Here is a 24,127-nt window from a genome sequence, read left to right on the forward strand (position 1 = left end):
CCCTGCCCATGAACCATGCAACCCTGGACAGATGACTTCCCTCCTGGAGCCTCAGTTTGCTCACCTGCAAAGTGGGTGTGAATTATGGCATGCCAACCATACAGGGTTGCTGGAAGGATTAACAAACTTAACAGTGCATATGGCATATGATAAAAACTTCTCAAATATATAAGGAGAATGGCAGGCTACAGTCCAGAGGGTCACACAGAGTTGGACACAACTGAAGCAACTTAGCATGCATGCCTTATTTGTTAATATGATAAATTGAATTCCATTTCAGCAAAACTTGCTGTATTATACTTTTTCTAGACTTAGGCAGTAAGTCACACAAATGGTGTTCCAGGCCACAAAATTCCTATTTGACCTAAGGCTTTACCTTACTGTGATAAAAATGTGTTACAGAACTGATAGAATCGCAATTTTAAGTATCTTTACCTAAAGTTCCTCTTGAAATGTATTTCAAATTTAATCCAAATACAGTATGTCCACAGCTCACTTCCCAAGTTGGTGTCTGTATACCAAACTCTGTAGTATACATATAAGGCTTCACAATTCGTATGTATACCTAAAAGTAAGTGTGTGTATGTGTGTGCTTAGTCACTTCAGTCATGTCTGACTCTGCGACCCCATGGACTAAAGCCCACCAGGCTCCTCTGTCCATGGGATTCTCCAGGCAAGAATACAGGAGTGGGTTGCCATGCCCTTCTCCAGGGGATCTTCCTGACCCAGGGGTCAAACCTACATCTCCTGCTTCTCCTGCATTGGCAGGCAGATTCTTTTGTGTTGCATTACCAGGGAAGCCCTCATAATCAGCATGACAGTCAATCTAAATGTAACTGGATTCCTGGTTACTGGATTTTAGGTTAAAGGAGGTGTAACCTGGCTTGATTGACTCCCATGGGCAGCCAGGTTCAGGTGTATTGATTGATTTTCTTTTTATCCATATAGAAACATTTATTGAGTCTTTCTCTAGGCCAGTGCTTGAGATGCAGAGTGAACAAGAAACACACCCTTCTCTTGATGTCCCAATAGCATAATGGGCAATAAACCGACATGAATGGTCCCCTCAAAACAACACCAGAACCAGAGAATAACTCCTAAGCCATGCTGAGTGTTAGGCCAGTTTCTCAGGGAAAGTAACTCAGTGGTTTAAGGAAAATGGTCAGTACTTGGGTCAAAGTCTGATTAGTTTTAGAAGGAAAAGCAAATTGTGTTTTACGTAATATGTTTGGATGAAAAAAAAAAACTATGTTGCACTTGAAGTACAAAGAGTAATAAGAGGAGGACTTTCCTGGGGGTCCAGTGGTTAGGACTCTGTGCGCCCAACGCAGGGGGCATGGGTTCGATCCCTGGTCAGGGAAGTAACGTTCTGCATGCTGCGTGTGTGTGTGTGTGTGTGTGTGTCAGTCTTCCGATCGTGTTTGACTCTTTGTGACCCCCTGGACTGCAGCCCACCAGGCTCCTCTGTCCACAGAATTCTCAAGGCAAGAATACTGGAGTGGGAAGCCATTCTCTTTTCCAGGGAATCTTCTCCACCTCGGGATCAAACCCGTGTCTCCTGCACGGCAGGCGGATTCTTTACCGTCTGAGCTACTAGGGAAGTCGGCATGCCACGTAGCATGGCCAAAAATAAAATAGAAAATAAATAAAAACAAAAAGTAATAAGAGGATTTTTTAAAAGGAAAAGAGAGTGAAGCCTCCAAAATAACACCTAGTTTTATCCATCTCTCCTGTGAGGTGGGGTGCTGTTGGCACGTCCACACTTTAGGGATGGGGCTGGCGCACAGAGCCCCCGGCACTCACAGCTGTGTGCAGGGTCAGGGAAGGACTTCCTTCTCTGCAGTCAAGGCAGGCCTGGGGCTGGGGCCCTGGCCTCTTGCTGGGGAGTTGCCCTCACTTCTTGGGAGGCACCACCCGGCTACACCGCAGGAGCTGAGCTACCCGGTTCTGCTGCCCGTTCACTCAGGTGGTCTGGGGCCACAAAGAGCCATGTGTCCCGTCCGGGATGATGCTGCCACGTCACACAGCCTGGGTCCCATGCAGAGAGAGCTGCCCACCACCGTCAGAAAGGCTCAGGGCAGGATGGCAGGACACAGTCAAGCTCTGCAGACTCTAGACAAGACACACCACCTTCCGAACCCAGCCCTTCCCCCGCCTGCCCTTCCTACCCCAGCAGGGATGGGCCAAAGCCCGGGAGGGAAACTGACACGGTACGTTCTGGGCAGCCCGGTCCGCAATCTGAAATAAGAGGTACAAATACCTGACCTCTTTCAATCAGCCACCTTCTTGTCATCACCCCATATAAAAACAGCCTCATGCCACGTCCACGCGGCACATTCACACCCATCAGACAGGAGGGACGGCCCTGAGATCCAGCATTAAGTCCCATTATTGTCAAATCCACCCATGTTCTCCCGCCTCCTACGCCCGCCATGTACAGCTGGGCTGTTTCATGCACCAAGTTCATCAGCTGACACCAGCGAGGTGAAGCTGGGTCCAAGGCAGGCCAGTGTGTGGATGTCTGACCCCTGAAAACACAGCCAACAGTGGATGAGAAGAGATGCTGCTGACTTAGGTCAACCTACAGCGCATGATCCTCGTGGTTACCTTCCGAGCGAAGATGAAAATCAAGTTACCGGACAAGACAGAGGCAGAGCCTGTATACCAGGTCTCACAAAATGAGTTCAGTGTTCAAAAAACAGTAACAGAGTATTAAACAGATCTTTCCCTTCTAACCAGTGTTCAACAAAGATGTTTTTAATGAGCTGATTCCTTAAATGCCTAAGTGCACCCGGACACATTCAGTCCCACTGCAAGGAATCTGCCTGAGTAAGGACTGTGGGATTACTTCGGGGGTCAACTTCCTGCCCCTGGGAATGCAGTGGGAAAGTTCCCACCGCGGGCGGGGTCTCTCGGGGTCAGTCCTTGCAGAGACTGTACGCAGACCGTGCTCAGTCCCAGACGTTCTCGGCTCCTCCAGCAGCCAAAGGCCACTGTGTCCCCAGCAGGTCCCAGTCTGGTTTTTGGTTTCATAAAACATATCTGCAGCATAAGCAAAGACACGTGTACGTGTGTGTGTGCATGTGTGTGCGTGAATACTGAGAGGAAACATTAAATCTCTCACCTCAGGGGCTCATACAAGCTCAGTTGTTCAGTCATGTCCAACTCTCTATGACCCCCTGGACTGCAGCCCACCAGACTCCTCTGTCCATGGGATTCTCCAGGCAAGAATACTGGAGTGGGTTGCCATTCCCTTCGCTAGGAGATCTTCCCGACCCGGGGATTGAACCTGCATCTCTGCATCTCTGGCACTGCAGGTGGATTCTTTACCATTAGTGCCACCTGGGAAACCCAATGAAACCCAAACTCATTAACTGGCACTTATTGTTTTCCCATCGAGAGGACCCATACTGAGAGAAGAGGGGGGTCATGCCTGGAAATTTCTCAGTTGATCTCATGAGATTCAGGGAAGAATAACCACAAGCCGCCAGAGCAGCAAATGAAGCCAAGTCCACTCATTCATTCAACCAGCACTTTCAGGATGCCTGCCTGCTGCATGCCAGGCACTGTCCTCTGGACCAGAGGCATCTCTGTGAACCAGAGAACCGCCTGCTGCTGCTTCACCCAGAGCTCTGAACACACCTGTCCGTTCATACCTGAACACCAGACCATGAGCTCCTTTCTGTGTCCCTTCATTTATCACCACATTCCAGCCCCCCAGAGCAGAGCCTGGCACTTGGGTGATGATCTATATGCTTATTGGGTGAATATACAAGAATGGGAATTTGGCCTGAACCCTTTGAAAGTTTCATGAAACTATCTAGAGACAAATCAAAGTATGACTTAATCCACTCAATTGGTGAGTAAGGTGTGACCTCACCCCTGGGAAGGTGATTTCCTGGTAGAGAAACAGTGAGGGCAGAAGCACAGGGTTGGAAGGGCTGGTCTATTTATGAAACTACAAGTATTTGGATGTAGAGCATGTGGAGGGGATGGTTGGGCAGCAGGGGATGAGGCTATAAGGAACAGGTGAGGTTGGGCAGACAGGATGTAAGAGCTTGGGTTTCTCTCCTGACAGTGCTGGGGGTAGGCAGCAATGATGGAATTTAAGGAGCTCCATCACTTTGTTGACAAAGGTCCATACAGTCAAAGCTGTGGTTTTTCCAGTAGTCATGTCCAGATGTTAAGAGTTGGACCATAAAGAAGGCTGAGCACTCAAGAATTAATATTTTGAAAATGTGGTGTTGGAGAAGACTCTTGAGAGTCCCTTAGACAGCAAGGAGTCCAAGCCAGTCAATGCTAAAGGAAATCAGTCCTGAATATTCATTGGAAGGACTGATGCTAAAGCTCCAATATTTTGGCCACCTGATGCGAAGAAGTGACTCACTGGAAAAAACCTTGATGCTGGGAAAGACTGAGGGCAGGAGGAGAAGGGGGTGGCTGAGGATGAGATGGTTGGGTGATATCACCAACTCAATGGACATGATTTTGAGCAAACTCTGGGAGATGATGAATGACAGGGAAGCCTGGCATGCTGCAGTCCATAGGGTTGCAAAGAGTCAGACATGACTGAGTGACTGAACAACAGGATGGAATCTCTGATTTGGCAAGATCGTGTGGGCTCGACTAGGGGCTCCAGGATGGCTAGGAAGCTGCTGCGGTCATTCAAGGGGACTGCAGGGGCCTTGACTTAGGTGGTGATCCTGCGGTAGGACAGGAGGAGAGGATTTCATGAGCCATGGAAGGAGAATGAACAGGAACTGGGGGTGGGCTGAAAAGAGGAAATGCCAGAGTCCCCTCCGGATGGGAAGACACACCGTGGCGGGGACTGTGGCCCACAGGGACTGTTTGTACGTGGTGACTGAATGGAGAAGAGGAAAGAGGCTCCCATTTTTAGCTTGTGTACTTGCTCCTGTTCCGGGCAGAGAAGCTGCACTGGCTCCAGCTGCCCGAGGCCCTGAGTTGAGAGCACAGGGATGCTCAGAATTCTTGCCCTGCTCTTGCCCCACCTCCATGTCCCAGTTCTGGGTCATCACGCACGCCTTCCCCTGCCTTCACCCCTGCAGGTCAAGATCCATTTCAAGCGTCACCTCTCCCTCAGCCTCCAAACTCTCTGCACCTCATTTCTTTCCATTTGCCTTAAGCCTCCTGGTTGGGTTGTAAGTGAGCTCCTGGTAGCGACAGCTTTCCCTGAGTTACCCACCTGTCTCCTTGCCTGGAGTCGGATTCAATACATCTTCACTGAGTTAAAACAAAGAGCCCAGGGACTTTCCTGGTGGTCCAGTGGCTCAGACTCTGTGCTCAAAAAATGCAGGGGCCCCCGGTTTGATCCCTGGTCAGGGAACAAGATCCCATACACCTCAAGAAAGATCAAAGGTCCCGGATGCTGCAACTAAAACCCGGCACAGTCAAATAAATAAGTTAAACCAAGAGCCTCCCTGCCAAGATGAAGCCCTTATGCATGAAATGGGGATATTCTTGCTCCCGTGCTTCATAGATAGGTGTGAGGACTTGACGCATAGTAAGTGCTCAATAAAAAAAATACCATCATCCACATCACCAGTTCTTGGGGGCTGGGGGGGTGGGGGTGCGGTGCAGGGCAGGAACACAGCATGCAGGACTTTAGTTCCCCAAACAGGGATCGAACCACTGCCTGCCAGGAAATTGCCTCACCATTTTTAAAGGGAGCAAGTTTCACTGGATCTTGGCCTCACTTGATACTGAGTCTGTCTCCCTTTAATGAGCTTCCCTCCTAGCTCAGTCGGTAAAGAACCCACCTGCAACACAGGAGACCCAGGTTCAATTCCTGGGACGGGAAGATCCCCTGGAGAAGGAAATGGAAACCCACTCCAGTGTTCTTGCCTGGAAAATCCCATGGACCAAGGAGCCTGGTGGGCTACAGTCCATGGGGTCGCAAGAGTATCAATGAAGGTTAAGGACAAGGGCATCCCTTTAGAGCTCCCAGGACACTCCCCTGGCATCAAGAAGCAGGGAACCTCGGTCCTGGCTCACCGGGGCATTCCTTTAAATCCCAGGGAGGATCCTCTCTGGAAGCTTCTCTTGGATACCTTTGGTCTTTTCTTTCTGGTCATGGAGAAACAGTGCTCAGCTTTCATCTCTGATTCTGAGGAACAAGGTGATGGGGAAGAATCAGCTCCAGCAGGTCCCTTGGCTCAGCTCTGCCTGAGGAGGAGCCTCGGACGTGAGCGCCCCAGACATGAGTGGTCAGACCCGGAGGGTTGGCCTGTCTGTTCCAAGAGAAGCGAGCGGGTGATTGTGACAGTCCTGGAGCTTTATTTTTATTTTTAAAGTCTACTTTGAAGACGTTTGTGATTCCCCAAGGAGACTTTTTATGTCCTTTTTTTTTTTCTTTTTCTTTAGAATTTCCTCTCAAACCCATTAGGGAGATTTCACATCGTCCAAATTTAGCACTTTAATGAGGTCTTGTTCCTGCCTTAATTTTTTTCCCCCCATTTTTAATTTCTCCTCTGACTTTTAACTCACTATTTCTGGAGTTGTTGGCAAACTCCACAGCAACATTTCTGGAAAGTCTTTTCATTTCCATGTGAGTTTATGACGATAATAGCATGAACCCTGCCTGACCCAGAAGGTGAGAGGCTCTGTGCTGGGAGCTGATTGTGTTCGCCCTGATGAAGCACTTGGGGGCCACTGACCTCTTTCTGTCAAATCACAGACCCAGGGGTTGTGAGCTGCTGTTTAGCGCCCTCTTGGTGTTTTTATCTCTCCAGGGACCTCAGACAAGTCTAACCTGGAGCTCATCACTCTGACGTGCACCTGTGTGGCTGCAACCCTCTTCTGGCTCCTGTTAACGCTTTTTATCCGAAAACTGAAAAGGGTAAGAATATTTCAGATGAAATTCTATGCTCCTTTTGGCAAAAATCTGCCACAAGGCCCAGTGGCACTGCTGGCGTAGTGACATCGTGTTGCTGCTGCTGCTGAGTCGCTTCAGTCGTGTTCGACTCTGTGCAACCCCATAGACGGCAGCCCACCAGGCTCCCCCGTCCCTGGGTCCTCCAGGCAAGAACACTGGAGTGGGCTGCCATTTCCTTCTCCAATGCATGAAAGTGAAAAGTGAAAGTGAGGTCGCTCAGTCGCATCTGACTCTGTGTGACCCCATAGATAGCAGCCCACCAAGCTCCTCCATCCATGGGATTTTCCAGGCAAGAGTACTGGAATGGGGTGCCATTGCCTTCTCCAGACATCATGCTAGATTTCCCCAAAAAATGCCTGTTCCCCCAAATGCCTGATGTCCAGAGCAGGCCCTGAACAGGTGAGCATGGTAGATGAATCATTAAACCGTCTCTCAGGACTTCCTTCCCTGTTTGTCTGGCAGTTAAGACTCCGCGCTTCCACTGCAGGGGGCAAGGGTTCAATCCCTGGCCAGGGAACGAAGATCCCACATGCCTGATGGCCAAAAAAAAGAAAATCCAAAAAACAAACATCTCACCCTAACGTGGAGTGTTCAAAAAACAAAGCTAGAACAATGAACAGATGACTATTTCCCACACACAGAAGGAACACCTTCAGTGTAAAAGGAAGTCTTTAAAGTCCACACGAGATCTGAGAAATATTCATTTTCTTAATCTCACTCTCTGCCAAAAGACAAAAAGGAAAAGGCAAAATAAAGACCCACCTCTGTCTTATCTGTCTGCTGTTCCATCCTCTGAGCCCCATGATAAAATTAAGTTCTTCAGCGTGTGAGGCTCAGGTTGGAATTCAAGACATCAGATTCCTATCATTAGGCCTGTTAGCACAACCGGTGCTTCTCTGGAGCTTACTGGGTTGGGGGGAGGGGGCGACGAGCCAACACTCCTTCGTTCATTCATGCCTTAAATACTCCCAGGCGCCCGTTCAGGGCGGAGGCCAGGCCCTGTGTAGGGCTCTCTGGTGACAGAGGAGAGGCTGCTGTGTGCAGTCTGGGGAGAGGCTGACTGTAGCACAGGCAGAGGTCAAGAGGTGACCGGAGGCAGCCGACCACATAGCAGGTAAGGGAGGGGAAGTCTGCAGGCAGAGGAGATGCAGTGAGGCGGTCAGACTGATTGGGCAGAGGTGGGGGCGGCGCACGAGGGGAGGCAGGAGCGGAGAGGCTGTCCAGGCAGGCCCTGTAGGCCGTGGGAAGCGACTTCCTCCGTGTTTTAGAAGAGGAAGCCTTGGCGGGGGGGGGAGGGGCGGTTAAGCAGAGGTAGGTGATTTTAAATGTGAGAGACCTGTGTCTGGAAAGACGATTTCAGGCTGTATGAGGAGGAAGAACCAGAGTGGACAAGAGTGAATAGAGAAGAACCCAGTGAATGGAAGAACGCAGTCCAAGTCAGAAATGACGGTCGCTTAGTCCAAAGGATTAGACTTGAAGAGATATTTAGGGGATAAAATCAACAGGACTTGTAAAGTACCGAGGAGAGACCACCTCAATTTCTAGAGCTGTATTAGTCCTTATTAACATGCAAGTCTTATTTTTTAAGAATGATTATATTATTTTCATTTAAATTTTTTAATGTATAAAGACTAGTTTTGGTTGCTGTTAAAAGGTATTACATTAAAATATAATATATAGAAGAAAAATATATCAAAGAAACAGTTATCTTTAAGGAGTTCTGAATTAGAAAATCATTACATAACATAACAAGCTCATCTCTTATGCTTTGATTATTTTTTTAAAAATCAGTTTAAATCACTTTCACCATTTTATGTGCTGAGTGTTTGTGGCATATTTGGAGAGCTCTTTATGTCATATCTCAGTCCTTTAAAAAACACAACGATATAAACATATTATTATTCCCATTTTAAGGAGAGGGGAACTGAGGCTCAAAGAGGTAAAATAACCTGCCTGGAGTCACTCAGCTAGTTAGAGTCGCAGCTGAGTTTTGAACTCAGGTTGTGTGACATTAGACTCGCTGTTCGAAACCAGGAAGGTTATACTTCCAGGGTTGGTATGTCGACTGGCAGCCCTCCTGCACGGTGAATAAATAACCTGTGGCTTCTGCTGCGTGAAGCGACTGGCTTTAAGACACGACAAGGAAAGCCACTGCTTTCGAAGGAAGCCAAAGGTAAACAACGGGATTTGGAAAGGGGAGGTACATCGTATAGGAAAACACATCTAACAAAAGCGGAACCTGCCAGATCTGCAAGGGCGGTACAAAGACTACAGAGTTCAAAGGAAGAGAGGGCAGAGAAACTTCAGAGAGAGCTCCGTTTAGAGACAGACTTTGAAGGTTGCTGCTGGAAGGAAAGCAGTAGAAAAACAGCCCACCCTCACTCTGGCCCACTCCCCAGGTTCGGGACAACGTCTGGGTACTTTGCATATGGGAGCTTAGTGGAAATAACACTGGAAAGGCACTCTGGGACTCAATCGAAGAGGTCCCCTGTATGTCTAAAAAGTCAGAAAGCTTGAATTCAACAAGAAAGCATGAAGGCAAGAAAGGACCATCTCAATGACAGAATGCCTATAGGATTTGAGAAGTAATTGGTTTGGGAAGGCAAAGAAGAACAAGGCATCAAAAACATATCTCCAGCTGATTTCTCTAACCGCTGTGTAAATTCCTCACTGATAAGGACTGTATTTTCTCTTTTCATCCTCACCCTGCACAGGCCAACTAAAGCTAATATTTATTCATGCTTACTATACACCAGGCCCTTCGAATAGCTTTTCATAGACTATTTTGCATGATATTCACAGCAACTCTATGAGATAAGTACCACTACTGACACTGTCTTACTGATAAGGAAACTAGGCTTAATAAAGTTAAGTAACTTGCCCAAGGTAATATGTAGGTTCTGATTCAAACCCAGGCCTCCACATCTGGGTTCTGAAGCGCCTGACCAAGCAATTTCCATGCCTAGCATCCAGTGGGTGCTCTGTGTGTTTGTCAATTGAAAGAATAAGCATTGGTCAACCAAGATTCTCCCAGCAGGCTCGTCTCAAAGCCCTTCCTGAAGGTCTGTTGGGTATCTCCTCTCATCTGCCTTAAGACAAACCATGGGCTTCCTCAGGTGCCATGTGGGCAGACTGTCTCCGTGGGCTGCTCCCCTGGCTCGGTCACCACCCCTGCCCACGTCGCTCAGCTCCCACAGGACCCAAGCTGTCCCTGGCTGGGCCGCAGCTCTTCTTCTGCTCTTGGAAGACTGGAGACAGTGTCTCATGGCCTTGGCTATTGCGCACGCTGAGAACTGGAGTCATCAAAGCTCCATCCATGCCACTCATGAGCACCCAGGACCCTGGGGTGGGAAAGAACACTCCCGTCCAGCCCTGCAGCCGCGCACTAGTGTCTTTAAGTGGGCGCCCCCCCCACCCCGTCTACCATGCTGGCAAACGCATGACAAACATGCTCCCTATCTGTCCCCATTTTCCACTCTGTGGAGCCCCGCAATCTTCCTGCCCTGAGCTATCTGTCACACATTTCAGTGATAATTTTTGTGAGAAAGAGGCAGATTGCGAGTGATGGATGAGGTGAGCTGTGACAGTCCAGGACGGGGTGAGTCAGGGCCAAAGAATGTGGGCGGGTGTGAAGTCAAATGGATAGAGAGGTTTGCCTTCTCTGCTCAACTCTGATCCTGTTTAGGGAAATGCACAGAAAGGAAGGGCCCTAAACTCATTTAAATGAAGTGTAAGTAACTTCTAGACAAGAGTTATCAAAACCCACCCTCTACGGGCAAGTGTACTTCTTTTCTGTCTTGCCTATGGAAATGCAGTCAATTCTACAATCAATCAATATAAACAGGGTATATTACCCATGAATGTGAACCTAACACACTAAATGTAAATCCGGTTACATATGATCTGAAATAAAGGGTATGTTCTGGGTTTCATTTGCATCACCAAGATAAAACAAGCACTAGAAGGTAGGTACCACCTCATTTATTCAACATCTTATTATACCAGTGGCCAAAAGAACTTGGAATATAGCTGTGTATAAGTCTCATCCCTTTGCCTTTGAAATAATCAACTTCTATTTTTTTTAAATTTTATTTATAGCAAATATTTACTATCTCTTAACTTCAATTTCTCACTGAAGACAAATCTATTTTCTTTTTGTACATTTTTCCTTTTTCTTTTCATCTTTTTCCTGCCTGTGAGTCACAGCTATGTATGCTAAATGTATAAACTTGCAATGTGCTGAAAAACCTTGCATTTTACATGAATTTTAATGTAAATACTCAAACAGTTCAGATGAATCCAGTCCACCTGAATAGGGACTCACAAAATTTTGGTCACCAGGAAACTTGTGAGGCCTACTTGCTGGTGGATTCCTTTATATTATTCTTTCAGAAGGGCTGACTGGTGTTTAAGTTCTGAGCTCAGTACCCTTTTTCTGTAACTCCTCCAGGTGAATCTTATTCTAATCTCACTCTAGCCTTTTCAGGTTGCTGTGGCAACCAAGGGGCCTTCTGGGTGTCTTTAACCACCCCATATGAAACGTGCTTCTCCACTGTCCCAGGGACCCTGGGTTTACTTGCCACTGTAGCCTTTCTTACAAATCCAGAAAAGCCACAACCCACTGCTGACCCATCTGCCATGCGTGTTCCTGGAGAATGACCATGGAAAGTTATTTATAGTCATTGTTTGGAATGATTTTATTAAAATACTTTGCATTTTTTCAGAGAAGAATTATGTGATCACTGCTTGGTGGTGGTTTAGTTGCTAAGTCCTGTCCGACTCTTCGTGACCCCATGGACTGTAGCCCACCAGGCTCCTCTGTTCATGGAATTTCCCAGGCGAGGATACTGGAGTGGGCCGCCCTTCCCTTCTCCAGGGGATCTTCCCCACCTAGGGATCAACCCACATCTCCTGCATTGCCAGCTGGATTCTCTACCACTGAGCCGCCGGGGAGTTTCTGATCACTGTTTAAGAAAAAGCACTAAGGTCACTGCAGAATCTGAGCGCATTTGGTCTGAGACAGGACAGTGGAGGGGGTACCAGAGAAACGCACTGTGAAAACGAGTGGCTTGATGGAAATTGCATGCTCGCGTGTGATGCATCTGTGTGCATGCAGAGGGCACATGCTGCTCCCGACCATGTGGTTTCAGCCCATTGAACCAAAATAGGACCTGATGATGCCAAGTATTGTTTTACATTACATATCTGGGTTTAAATTGTTCCCTGGTTGGTGACTCTGAGATCTCTTTATTCCTTAGTCATCTTCTGAGATTAAAGCTGACTATCTGTCGATTATCATGGACCCAGATGAAGTTCCCCTGGATGAGCAGTGTGATCGGCTCCCTTACGATGCCAGCAAGTGGGAGTTTGCCCGGGAGAGACTTAAACTGGGTAATGTATTTGTTCCCTGGATTCCTAAACCTGCACCAAGCACCCACTGCCCACAAAACACAGTGCTCTGAGCGAAGCAGAAGTAACTAGATGCGGGATTCTACCCTCTAGTTGCTCAAAAACCAGCAAGGGAGATGGACACAGAGATAAAGAATTCTCTGGACTGGTGAGACAGCAGGTCAAGGGGACAAGGCAGCACCCGTCCCTTCTTTCAACAGTCATCAGGCATCTTCACCAAGCAGCTGACACCCATCTCAGTGGTAGGGATGCAAAGGTGCTTGAGTCCGTCCCCTCAAAGGGAGAAGGACACAGACATGAGAGCAGATATAGTGAAGGGGAAGGGAGCGATTAGTTTCAGCAGCGTCTCATAGGCACTGTTAAATAACAAAACTTCTGTAGGATGAGAAAGTGGTGAACATGTGCCCCAATGTTCATCGCAGCACTATTTACAATAGCCAAGACATGGAAGCTACCTCGAGGTCTGTGGACAGATGGATGGATAAAGAAGTTGTGGTACATAGATACAATGGAATGTTACTGAGCCATTAAAAGGAATGAATGAGTCAGTTCTAATGAAGTGGATGAACCAAGAGCCAGTTACATGGAGTGAAGTAAGTCAAAAAGAGAAAAACAAGTATCGTATATGCTAAGTCACTTCAGTTTTGTCCAACTCTTTGCAACCCTGTGGACTGTAGCCCTCCTTTAGATTCTCCAGGCAAGACCTTTGGAGTGGGTTGCCATGTCCTCCTCCAAGGGATCTTCCTCACCCGGGAATGAAACCATGTCTTTACATCTCCTATACTGGCAGGTGGGTTCCTTACCCCTAGCACTACCTGGGAAGCCCCGATCCCATGGACTTTAGTCTGCCAGGCTCCTCTGTCCATGGGATTTCCCAGGCAAGAATACTGGAGTGGATAGCCATTCCCTTCTCCAGGGGATCTTCCCAACCCAGGGATCAAACTCGTGTCTCTTGCATCGAGGGCAGATTCTTTACCATCTGAGTCAGCGAAACCCAAATATCATGTATTAACACATATATTCCCTGGTGGCTCAGAGGATAAAGCGTCTGCCTACAATGCAGGAGACGCGGGTTCAATTCCTGGGTCAGGAAGATCCCCTGGAGAATGGAATGGCAACCCACTCCAGTACTCTTGCCTGGAAAATCCCATGGACTGAGAAGTCTGGTAGGCTACAGTCCATGGGGTTGCAAAGAGTCGGACACGACTAAGCAACTTCACAACTTCACTTCATGGAATCTAGAAAGATGGTACTGATGAACCTGTTCACAGGGCCGCAGTGGAGTTGCAGACATAGAGACAGACTTGTGGACACAGCAGAGAAAGGAAAGGGGGGGACAGATTGAGAGTAGCTGGAAACTCGTATATGAACATGTATAAAATAGGCAACTAGTGGGAATTAATCGTAGGATGCAGGGAGCTCAGCCTGGTGCTCTGTGCCAACCTAGAGGAGCGGGATGGGGTAGGGGCTCGAAGGGAGGGTCAAGAAGGAGGGGACACGGGCACACCTATGGCTGCTTCATGTCGATGTATGGCAGAAACCAACACAACATTGTAAAGCAATTATTCTCCAATTAAAAATAAATGAAATTTTTAAAAAATTTAGAAAATGATGACCTGGAACACAATTCAGAATGGGGAGGTGAGGGGGAAACCGAGTATTTGGTGAAAGAGCTGGTGCTTGCCACAACTGCGGATCAAAAAGCCCCGTTGCACAAATCTATAAGTTACATACTTTGAATTTCCCTGGGTGTCTGGAATGGCCAACACAGAGAAGAAAGCCCTTCTCTTTCATGTTTATGCTCCACTGACAGAAAGGGAAGATTGTTGTTTCCTAGGTAACAGGGATGCTGTCAACACCAAGTAACGTGCTTTCCCGCCAGCTCAGCCCCCAAGTGCCTCCAGCTCAGAGGTCACAATGCACATTACTCTTCAGCCCAGGAGCTACAGGACAACAGGAGCCTCCAAGACTCCTGTCCAGATACTCAGACAGTGGCTTCTGAAGAATCATTAGTATTTGGAACTAGGGAGAGAGATCGTGAAGCCAGTGGCGCTTGTTACTCGGTGCAGAGCACTTGTTACAAATGCAGTGGCCAAGCCGCCCCTCCCCCACATGCAGACTGTATTGGGGGGGAGGGGAGGGGACAGAGGGATTTTCTTGTCATTCTCTTGGGCTTGATTCCACCTTTATTTCTTCCTATATGAGAAAGAAGACTTGGCCCCAATAATGTGTGCTGTTTGGCTTGGGGCAGAAAATTGGAAATCAGTTAAAAAAAAAAAAATCAGTAAAAAAAATGCTCGAAAGACAGGCGAAAGCCAGCAATGGCTGCTGATGGGGACAGTGGGGGGGTGGTCAACTAAATTTAGAGCAGTTCGGGGCAGGTGGTACACCAGATGAGTTCCTTCTGTAAGTCTAAATTACATGGCAGCTGGCCCAGACCCCCCCACCCCCAGTGACCTTGGCAGGAACATGTGATAGTTTTCCCACAACTGTAAGCCATTCTCAGGCCACACTGCTTTCCAGAGGTATTAGTCACAAGCAGGCACGCTTCTTCTGTACAGGATGCAAGAGCTTTCTGTCCCATGCCTTCATTCCTTGGCCTAGGACCACTATGATCCTTGATGGCCCATCGAGGTAGACTGTGAACCAGAATTCCCCCAGGGGCTCTGTGGGTTTAGATAAGCCCATTTCAGAAGATGCTCCTTGCTAGAGATCTTATAGTTCTCTTCCCTCCCAGAGTCACCAGATGCAATGATTCAGCTGATAGGCATGCGAGTGTCTCTGACGGGTGAGAGTAAGTGTGTCAGACAAACCAGCTTGGCCTTTCAGTGCTGAGTATGGCTCCAAGCGCCAGAGGAAGCCTCATCCCACTTCTATGGGAGCAGAGAGCCCCAAGATGTGTTACTTAAGCCAAGTAGATAACAGAACAATCTGAAGTCACGTCTGACAAGTGAAAGTAACCAAAATGATGTCTGGGTGTATGACAAGGAAAAGTTGGTTTGATGCGAGAGTTATAATGGGTTACAGATATAGAGAAACACAGAGACCAAATGGCTTCTGATTTCATCTGCGTCTTCCCTCTGGGTTACAACCCGCAGCACTGGTGAGAGAAGCTGGAACTGATAGCATCTGAGAGACAGACAGGGCTGAGGCTTGGGTCCAGAGTATTGCTACCATTGAAATTCCTGGAATCCAGAACTAAAAAACTTGTTTTATTAGTGATTCCTCACCAAAGCTGGAAGAAAATTCAACTCCTATATATTTATCACAAAAGTTGAGATCATGTCAAGGAAGATAAAGTCAGAATTACCTACCATGGGAAAGCACATAGGATGTCTGAAATCTGGTGAGTGGCTTGAGCCTGGGTTGCTTCTGCCTCCTGGAAGACCATCCTGGATGCCAAGAAGGGCTCAGCTCCAGGCTGCCCTGATCTCCCCCAACCACCCTCCCTGTGCAGGGACCCTAACCAGTCCCTCTCAGAGGAGATCCCTGTAGTATTCCATTCCATAACAATGACCCAGCACTTTTCCAAGCTAGCTAGTGGCATCCGGGTAGCACCAAGGAGGATTAAGGGAAAAGAAGGACCAAGAGAGATCAAGTCCAGCGTGGCAGGGCTCCCCTGACACTGGAATTGTGTGTCCGCCAGAGGACTAAGATGTATCAGATGATTAAAGAGCTTGTAAGAGCTTCAGGCTGTTTTACGAGGCGACAGTCATCTTCCAAGAGAATAAATGAAAAATCTGAAGGAAGTCAAGTGAGAATGGGCTCATTCTCACTGGTCAAGGCAAAGTCGTCAACTCACAGAAGTTAAGATCATGTCTGACAGGGCACCTTCCCGTTGGAAGATGGGAAGTGTTTTGTGCTGACAAAGAAGGGAATGTGTGGGGGCTGGAGGTGTGGGGATGAAAATGACGCTGCCTGCCCCAGACAAGCAGGAGTCTGTGGACAGATACCCAAAACAGAGATGCTCATTACCTGTCTCAGGCTCAGGACAATTTTCACAGGAGACAACAGAAGGTGATGCAGAAGAAAAGGTGTTCTTTTACCCTATGAAAGCAAGGATTAAGCCTCTAATCAGAAAACACCAATTTTTACAAATCTGGGGAAGGCATCTGCCAGCGTGCTTCCTGTATCCCATTTCAGGGTCCCCTTGACATTCTTGTATGTAAGAGAGAAGCCCTGATTTCACTGTTTCTTGGACACTTTGATCTGAAGAAGGAAGCAGAGGCTGTATCCCAGCCCATGAGCGTGCCTTGGGAGCAGGATCTCTGTCGGCACGACAGGTGCCCCTCTGACCCGGGGAGGCATGTCATCTCACCAGCGTCCTCGTGAGACCCAGGCAGGGAGACGCCTCTGATGATACTGGTGACCGAGCTCTTCCCACGTTCTTACTGGATGCCGGGGGGTGGGCAGTGGAAGACTCTAAGTTGAGGCAGGTGAGGACACTTTGTTACTGAGGAGTTGTGCATGCAAGTATAAAGGTTCCGGTAGGATGAGGACACGGAGAAGGCGATGGCACCCCACTCCAGTACTCTTGCCTGGGAAATCCCATGGATGGAGGAGCCTTGTAGGCTACAGTCCATGTGGTCGCTGAGTCGGACACGACTAAGCGACTTCACTTTCACTTTTCACTTTCATGCATTGGAGAAGGAAATGGCAACCCACTCCAGTGTTCTTGCCTGGAGAATCCCAGGGACGGGGGAGCCTGGTGGGCTTCTGTCTGTGGGGTTGCACAGAGTCGGACATGACTGAAGCGACTCAGCAGCAGCAGCAGCAGGAGGATGAGGACAAGGAGAGCTTCATTGTAAACTTTCCAGGAATCTTAACAAACAAACAACAAACTGTGTCTTTTGGGAAGGAAGGGAGGGAGAGAGGAAAGTTAGCTCACTGAAAACACATTATCAGAACAGCATGAGAAAGAAATAGGACCAGAGGTGCTGTGTTAAATTAACACTGACTACCAGAAACGTTACTTTGCCAACAAAGGTCCATCTAGTCAAGGCTATGGTTTTACCAGTAGTCATATATGGATATGAGAGTTCGACTGCAAAGAAAGCTAAGCACAGAAAAATTGATGCTTTTGAACTGTGGTGTTGGAGAAGACTCTTGAGAGTCCCTGGGACGGCAAGGAGATCCAACCAGTCCATCCTAAAGGAAATCAGTCCTGAATATTCATTGGAAGGACTGACATTGAAGCTGAAACTCCAATACTTTGGCCACCTGATGTGAAGAGCTGACTCATTTGAAAAGACCCTGATGCTGGGAAGGATTGAAGGCAGGAGAAGGGGATGACAGAGGATGAGATGGTTGGATGGCATCACTGACTGGATGGACATGAGTTTGAATAAACTCCAGGAGCTGATGATGGATAGGAAGGCCTGGCATGCTGCAGTCCATGGGGTAGCAAAGAGTCGGACACGACTGAGTGACTGAAGTGAACTGAACTGAACCAGGATTTAATTTTCATCAGAAGCATTTTGTTGGCTTCCCCTACTCCACAGCTCTGCCCCCAAAGAACCAACCAAAGGTTACTTCTTTGGCTCACTGTTTCTCCTACCATATCACGATTGAGGGGTATTGGTTTCCTGCTGGACAGGTTGGAGTCAGCTACCTGTGTCCTGGAGATGCAGAAGGAAGCACTGATCGAAAAAGGGGGGAGGTGCCCTCCTCACAGAGCACTGTTCAGCTGTGCATCCCACGGGCCCCTCCAGTTAACTTAGGACTGCAAGAGGCTTGGTTTGAGCATTTCACAAACTCCCAAATGCACCTCTCCCTTCTGTACTAATGCACAGATGCCCCCCATGCACCAGGTTCTGGGAAGATTCAGGTATGGTCCTTGCCTCTTTGAGTCAAGTGGTCTCATTCAAGGGTGAGGGAAACAAACAAATGTGCTAGCAGTCATTAGAACATAGCATACCACTGGGGAACCATGAATGAAACCTTACACTTTGTTACTGCACTTGGCAACCACCTCTCTGTGGTTGAAACAAATTGCTACCCGGGGTTGAGGGGTGCATGGTTTGAACCACAGAGATTTGTAATCATCATGTAAAGACACGTTAAAAATACGGAGGATATTCTGCCTGGCAAGGAAGTCTGAGAAATTACTTATGTGATTTTTTGGTAGCTCTGAAGCATCATTATAGCCAATAGCAGTAACCACCCTTGTCAGTTTGTTCCCTTTGCTGGAACACGGGTCAGAAGAAATAAGCTTAAGTGGCAAGAAAAGGGGTTTAGTTTAAACATAGGGGAATTTTTGTGGTAATGATGTTATCAGATGATGGAAAAAACCAACTGCAGATTCTGTAGCCTCTCCCCCTGGAAAAGGACTTTGTAAAAGAAAACAGGCCCTACAGCTGCCCCAAATGTCCTGGAAGGTTCTAGCCTCGCTGTACAGGGCAAGGGCCACGTGGCAGTGCAGTAAAGAGTTGGAAGGAAGATGCCACATAAATGTGTCCCTAACCCATTTGGGGTCTGTTCATTGGAGATTCCCTTCAAAGCTACATGCCACACATACACACATAGGGAAAAGGCCCTTTCTTCCTGGGAAAGACTTAAACTGATACTGCTGGCTTGGCAAACAAACAGTCTTCTTCCCATTGTAGGCAAGTCACTCGGAAGAGGGGCTTTTGGAAAAGTGGTGCAAGCATCGGCATTCGGCATCAAGAAATCACCCACCTGCCGGACTGTGGCTGTAAAGATGCTGAAAGGTATGGATGCTCTGATTGGGCTTTCAGCTTCCCCATTACGTTCCCTATGTGTTGGTACTAGTGGAATGTGGCCTAGCAGCAGACAGAGGCCATGTCTGCTCTGGCCACATAACTTTCTTCTGCTGGAAGACCCTTGACCTCTGGAGCTTTCCATGAGGCCACAAGAGCCCAAAATAAACCTTGTAAGTGAAACAGTCCAACAGTATCCATGGGAAAATGATTTCTGTCAAAGATGTTTCTCCTACCCCGTCTCAGACTCTTGTAGGCTACCAGGGACCTAAGCTCACAGTAACCACAGGTATGAATTTTTGGAGTGGTCCCCTATGACATTACAGTGGAAACTTGGCTGTATGTCTAAATCTCAAAGGCTCAGCTGGGGCTTGAGCTCACTATAAAGACGATGAAGCTAGAACAATTGAGTTGATCAGAACGTCAAGCTATTTTATAGGATCAAGTCCTGTCCATAAAACATTTCCTCTTTAGAGATTTAAAAATAAATAAACAAATTATCTTTCTATGTTGACAATACTATCACTCTGAAGCACTGGGAGCTGGGTCAAATGACAAAGCAATTTATGACCACCACCCTAAGACAGAATGAAAATGAAAACCACTGAAAATCTCATAAACCAAACATCTCCAAGACACACAGCTCCCCAACCTCCAGAATCTACCGTCTGATGATCTGAGGTGGAGCCGATGTAGTAATAACACAAATAAAGTGCATAATAAATGTGATGCACATGAATCATCCTGAAACCATCTCCTCCCCCTGCCCCCAGTTCATGGAAAAATTATCTTCCACAAAACTGGCCCCTGGTGCCAAAAAGGTTGGGGACCTCTGCTTTAAAGTGCAGAAAACACTTCTTCATTGTGATGAAATTGTCATGTTACTTCAATGCATTTTAAGGTTTCCAAACCAAAAGAAACAGGACTGAAAGCCCACAGGGCAGTTTTCAGCTTTCCAACATTGCTGACACATTGCCAGGGGGTTTTCAGGCACAGGAAGCTCTGCGCTCAGCCAAGCAGGTAGCTGGCAAAGAGTCCAGCTGTGAGACCCATTCGCTGGGGGGGGGGGGGGGGGGGGGGGGGGCGGGGACAGCAAAGCCTTCACCTTCATCCAGCGCTGACACCGTCACTGCAAAAAGCCCCATGTGGTGATATTTTCCACTTCAAAAGCCTGTTGAGTGACGGCTCTGATAAAGCTCTACAAAGAGCCTGAAGGTAGCCAGGAAAAAGGAGTTTTGCATCCACGAAACAGGAGGATTTGTTCAAGGGGAACTACCCAGATGATCACAGGCATTTCTGAGATCATCCTGCATTCCAGCACCCCACCCTGGACACCCCCAATCCTAGGGTCTAAAGAGAAAAGGCATCAGCACGTCTTCTATGAGAGAAAGCACCAGACTAGGTATTGGGTTATGGAAAAACCCAAATGAACTTTCTAGCCAACCCTATATACTTTAATACGGTAGCTTGAACTGCATGAAATTGTCACTTTTCTTATTTTTCTCTCTAGAGCTTCTGTGAGGTAGATTTTATTATCTCAGTTTACAGATAAAGAACCAACACCCAGAAAGGTTAAGTAGCCTCTGCAAGGCCACACAACTCAGCCATGCAAAAGGAAGAGTTCGGGTGCAAGGCTCATCCCCCTGACACACACACACCTCAGTGCTACAGAAGGGCTGCCTTCTAGAAATGATCTATTGCTCCAAAATCCTGAAAATGATTCTGGTCTGTGTTCTGGAGGCAAGGTGGTATCCAGCCTTGAGATAAGTTGACACTAAATCTGAAAGCATCTTATCCCTCAGCTCGTTTTGTCTTCCTGCTTACGACCACACACAGGGAGACAAAACTAGTTGAGCAATAAGATGCTAGAAGGGGCAAATCGGCTGCCCATGCTTGTCTATTATAGGCCCAAGATAAAAGCCATGGCCCTGCCTGTAAATGGAAAAATCTGAGCTAAAGAACCTCGTTTTCCCTCTGTGTCAAAGGGGCATCAGGGCATGGAAGAATGAATTTGAGGGGGAAATTCTGACTTGAGATTTTCTTTAAAGGCCCAGAGAATCTGTTCTATGCAATACAAAAATAGTGTGTATAATATCTTAATAAAGGCTTATCATTTTTTTAAGCCAGCAGCCTTGACAGCAAGAGGTTGCCAAATCACCCACTATATAACATCACTAAAACACTATTTTCATTCAAGCTTTCTTGTTTAAGTTGGTTGGCCATCTGTTTCTAGGAGACACTGGAAAGGCAGAAGGTCAAACAAAGGCCATGACTCAGAAGCTCTTTCAAAGTGCCCTTGAGCAAAACCTTTAACCTTTCTGGGCCTTAAGCCCATGTCTGAGATGAGAAGAGTAATCATGTTGTTTATTTGTCTAACGAATATTTGTTGAGCATCTACTGTGAGCCAATCCCAACTCCATTGGGAGGCTTCTAGTGTTTATTTGGTTATTATTAAAAAATGACTTGTGCTTATGAAATTCCATTCCAATATCTACCACAATGTGAAACGCACAGCCTTCCACTCACTTCTAGGACTGTCCTACAGAAACACACACGGGCGCAAAGATCACAGGCTGTTTATTAAATAGTATTTGTAATGGCAAAAACAAACCACAACTGTAGACCATCTAAATGTCAGGAATGCCATTAATCAATTTAAAAGGATGAGAAAAGTCCATCACATTTAAAAGGAGAGAAAGCAAATTATATACATCAAATTTGCTTTTATATTTTTATATATGATCCCATTTATGTAAACAAACAAAAGACTTTTGATTGGCTACATATATTTATAAATGCATAGAAAACGGTCTGAAACTCCAAGTGATTAACAGTGGTTACTTCTAAAAAGGTAACTGGATTTCTTTCTTTTTTTAAAAAAAAGGTAACTGGATTGGGATGACTTTCACTTTTTACTCCATAAACATATTGTTGAAATATTTTACAGCAAGCCAATATGACTTGTTTTAAACTTCTAAACATAATTTGAAAGTTGTTAATGCTTTATAAGTTAACCAGTAAGAGCAGACAGACAGGACAAAGTTAATCTAGGCTTTAGACTCTGCTAATTCTTAGACTGACGTTGTTTATCTCTGAGAATGAAGCTGAAGTCAGATGCTTACAGACCCTCCTGACTGGAGATAACCTTGAGGAATCCAAGGAGGAAGAGGTTACAGGGAAAACGTAACAACACAGCAGAGATGTTTACAGAAGGGGCCTCTCTGCCCTTGCAGGCCCCTCTGTGCTTCTCCTTTGTAATTCTCAAAGTGGGGAAAGTGAGAAAAAGAGGAGATGTGGGCGCATCCCTGCCTGGAAGCTTCTAGCTGGGCCTGGTTCTGACAGAAGTAAGCCTTGGGAGGGCGCTCCCGTAGGGCGCTCCCATGAGGTGCCCAGGTCCGAGTCAGCACCTGACCCTCAGGGACCCGGTCCACCCAGAGGGACATCCAGTAACTGACCCCACACCACTCCAGCCTCACTGTAGCCCAGAGGATGCTGGCTCAAGAGGGTGGAGGAGTGAACACAGGCTGGAGACTGGCCTTTCTGCAGAGCGTGGGGAAGTCGGTGCAGTGAGAGCTGAGTGCTGCTCACCTCCGAGGGGACGAGGGCCGCCCTCGAGGAGAGAGCCCCACTGTCCCGTCGCCCTGACTCTCCCTTGCCCCTCACACAGAGGGGGCCACGGCCAGCGAGTACAAGGCTCTGATGACCGAGCTCAAGATCCTGACCCACATCGGCCACCATCTGAACGTCGTCAACCTGCTGGGAGCCTGCACCAAGCAAGGAGGTAGGTGGTGAGGGGGCTGCTCTTCGGGTTCACACGCCAGGGCAGCTTCTCTGTCCCCCCGACCCTTCCCTCCACCCCCTGGAAGATGGCCTGCTGTGGTCTGGAGGAGTCTGTCCCAGGATGGAAGGGGCTCCCATCCTGGAAATGCCTTCCCTGGATGCTTAGCTTAAAGGTTCCAAACAGAAGGACTCCCTTTGAGACCCGAACCAGAAGGACACCCATGATGGGAGCCGAGGTAAACTTGCAGAAGGTGGGCATTCCGGAAGCTTCCTCCAAGGGAAGGGATGGCTCCAGGCAGGATCCCAGTGGAAGGAGGGGCCAGCCATGGCCTTCAGACAGGCCTCACCCACCCGGGCCAAGTGCAGGGACTGGGTAGTGTCATGACCAAGGCTCCCACAGGCCTTTCCAACCTCTCCAGGGCAGGGCCCGCAGCCAGGGGCCCCTCTGGGGCCACGTCTTCTTTGATCCAGAACCTGATGCTGTTCTCCCCTCAGGCCTCGAGCCCGGCTGGATGAGTAGTGGGGAGGACTGAAGAGCCTGGGGGAAGGCTACAGGGCGCCCGGGGACCCGCAGTGCAGGTCTGGGGTTGCCTCCCTTCCCAACCCTCTTGCTTCTTTTGGCCAGAAGTTGGCAAACCACGGCCGGTCAGCCTGTGGGCTTCATCTGACCGTTTGAAATAGCCGGGGGACGGGGTTGGGGGGGCGGGCAAAAGAAGTATATTTTGTGACATGGGATAATGTTACGAAATTCAAATCCGTGCGTTCGTAAAGTTGAAACACAGTCACGCAGGGGTGTCATCCAAGGCGCTCTCAGGCTTCAGAGGCAGACTTGATAGAAATGTGGCCTGCTGCCTAGTCACTCCAGTCGTGTCTGACTCTTGGCGACCCCGTGGACTGTAGCTCGCCAGGCTCCTCTGTCCATGGGAGTTTCCAGGCAAGAATACTGGAGTGGGGTGCCATTCCCTTCTCCAGGGTTGTGTGGCCCACTGAACCTCAAATATTTATCTTCTCTTCCTTTATAAATTGGCTGATCCCCACTTTAGATCTTGAAAGCCCCAAGGCAGTCTCCATGCAGACGCCCCCAGGGGGCTGTGGTGCAGGGAAGCCAGGCCAGACAGGACCTGGGAGAAGGGGCTGATGTGACAGTGTCCAGAGGCTGGGGGCAGGGAGGGTGGCTGCCAGTCACAGGCAGAGCCCTGACCTTGCCCCGCCCCCTCCTCAAAGTTCTCTCTCTCTCCTCCTGCTCTTTTTTTCCTGCTTCCTCCCCATACTCCTCCCCCAAGTCTACTCCTTTTGTATTTTTAAACTCTTTCTCAGGTTCAACTGA

General features: G+C 48.0%; 1 protein-coding gene across 1 annotated transcript in view; it reads left to right on the forward strand.

Moving 5' to 3' along the window:
* Window positions 1–24,127, forward strand: part of FLT1 (fms related receptor tyrosine kinase 1) — a 206,570-nt gene that overhangs the window by 153,806 nt on the left and 28,637 nt on the right. The window contains exons 16-19 of the mRNA XM_068984312.1: window positions 6,750–6,856; window positions 12,151–12,283; window positions 18,907–19,011; window positions 22,688–22,801. Of these exons, the coding sequence (XP_068840413.1) occupies window positions 6,750–6,856; window positions 12,151–12,283; window positions 18,907–19,011; window positions 22,688–22,801 (459 nt within the window). The remainder of the gene's footprint in view (window positions 1–6,749; window positions 6,857–12,150; window positions 12,284–18,906; window positions 19,012–22,687; window positions 22,802–24,127) is intronic.

The sequence above is a fragment of the Capricornis sumatraensis genome, chromosome 12, assembly GCF_032405125.1.
Source record: "Capricornis sumatraensis isolate serow.1 chromosome 12, serow.2, whole genome shotgun sequence".
NCBI classification, from domain to species: Eukaryota; Metazoa; Chordata; class Mammalia; order Artiodactyla; family Bovidae; genus Capricornis; species Capricornis sumatraensis.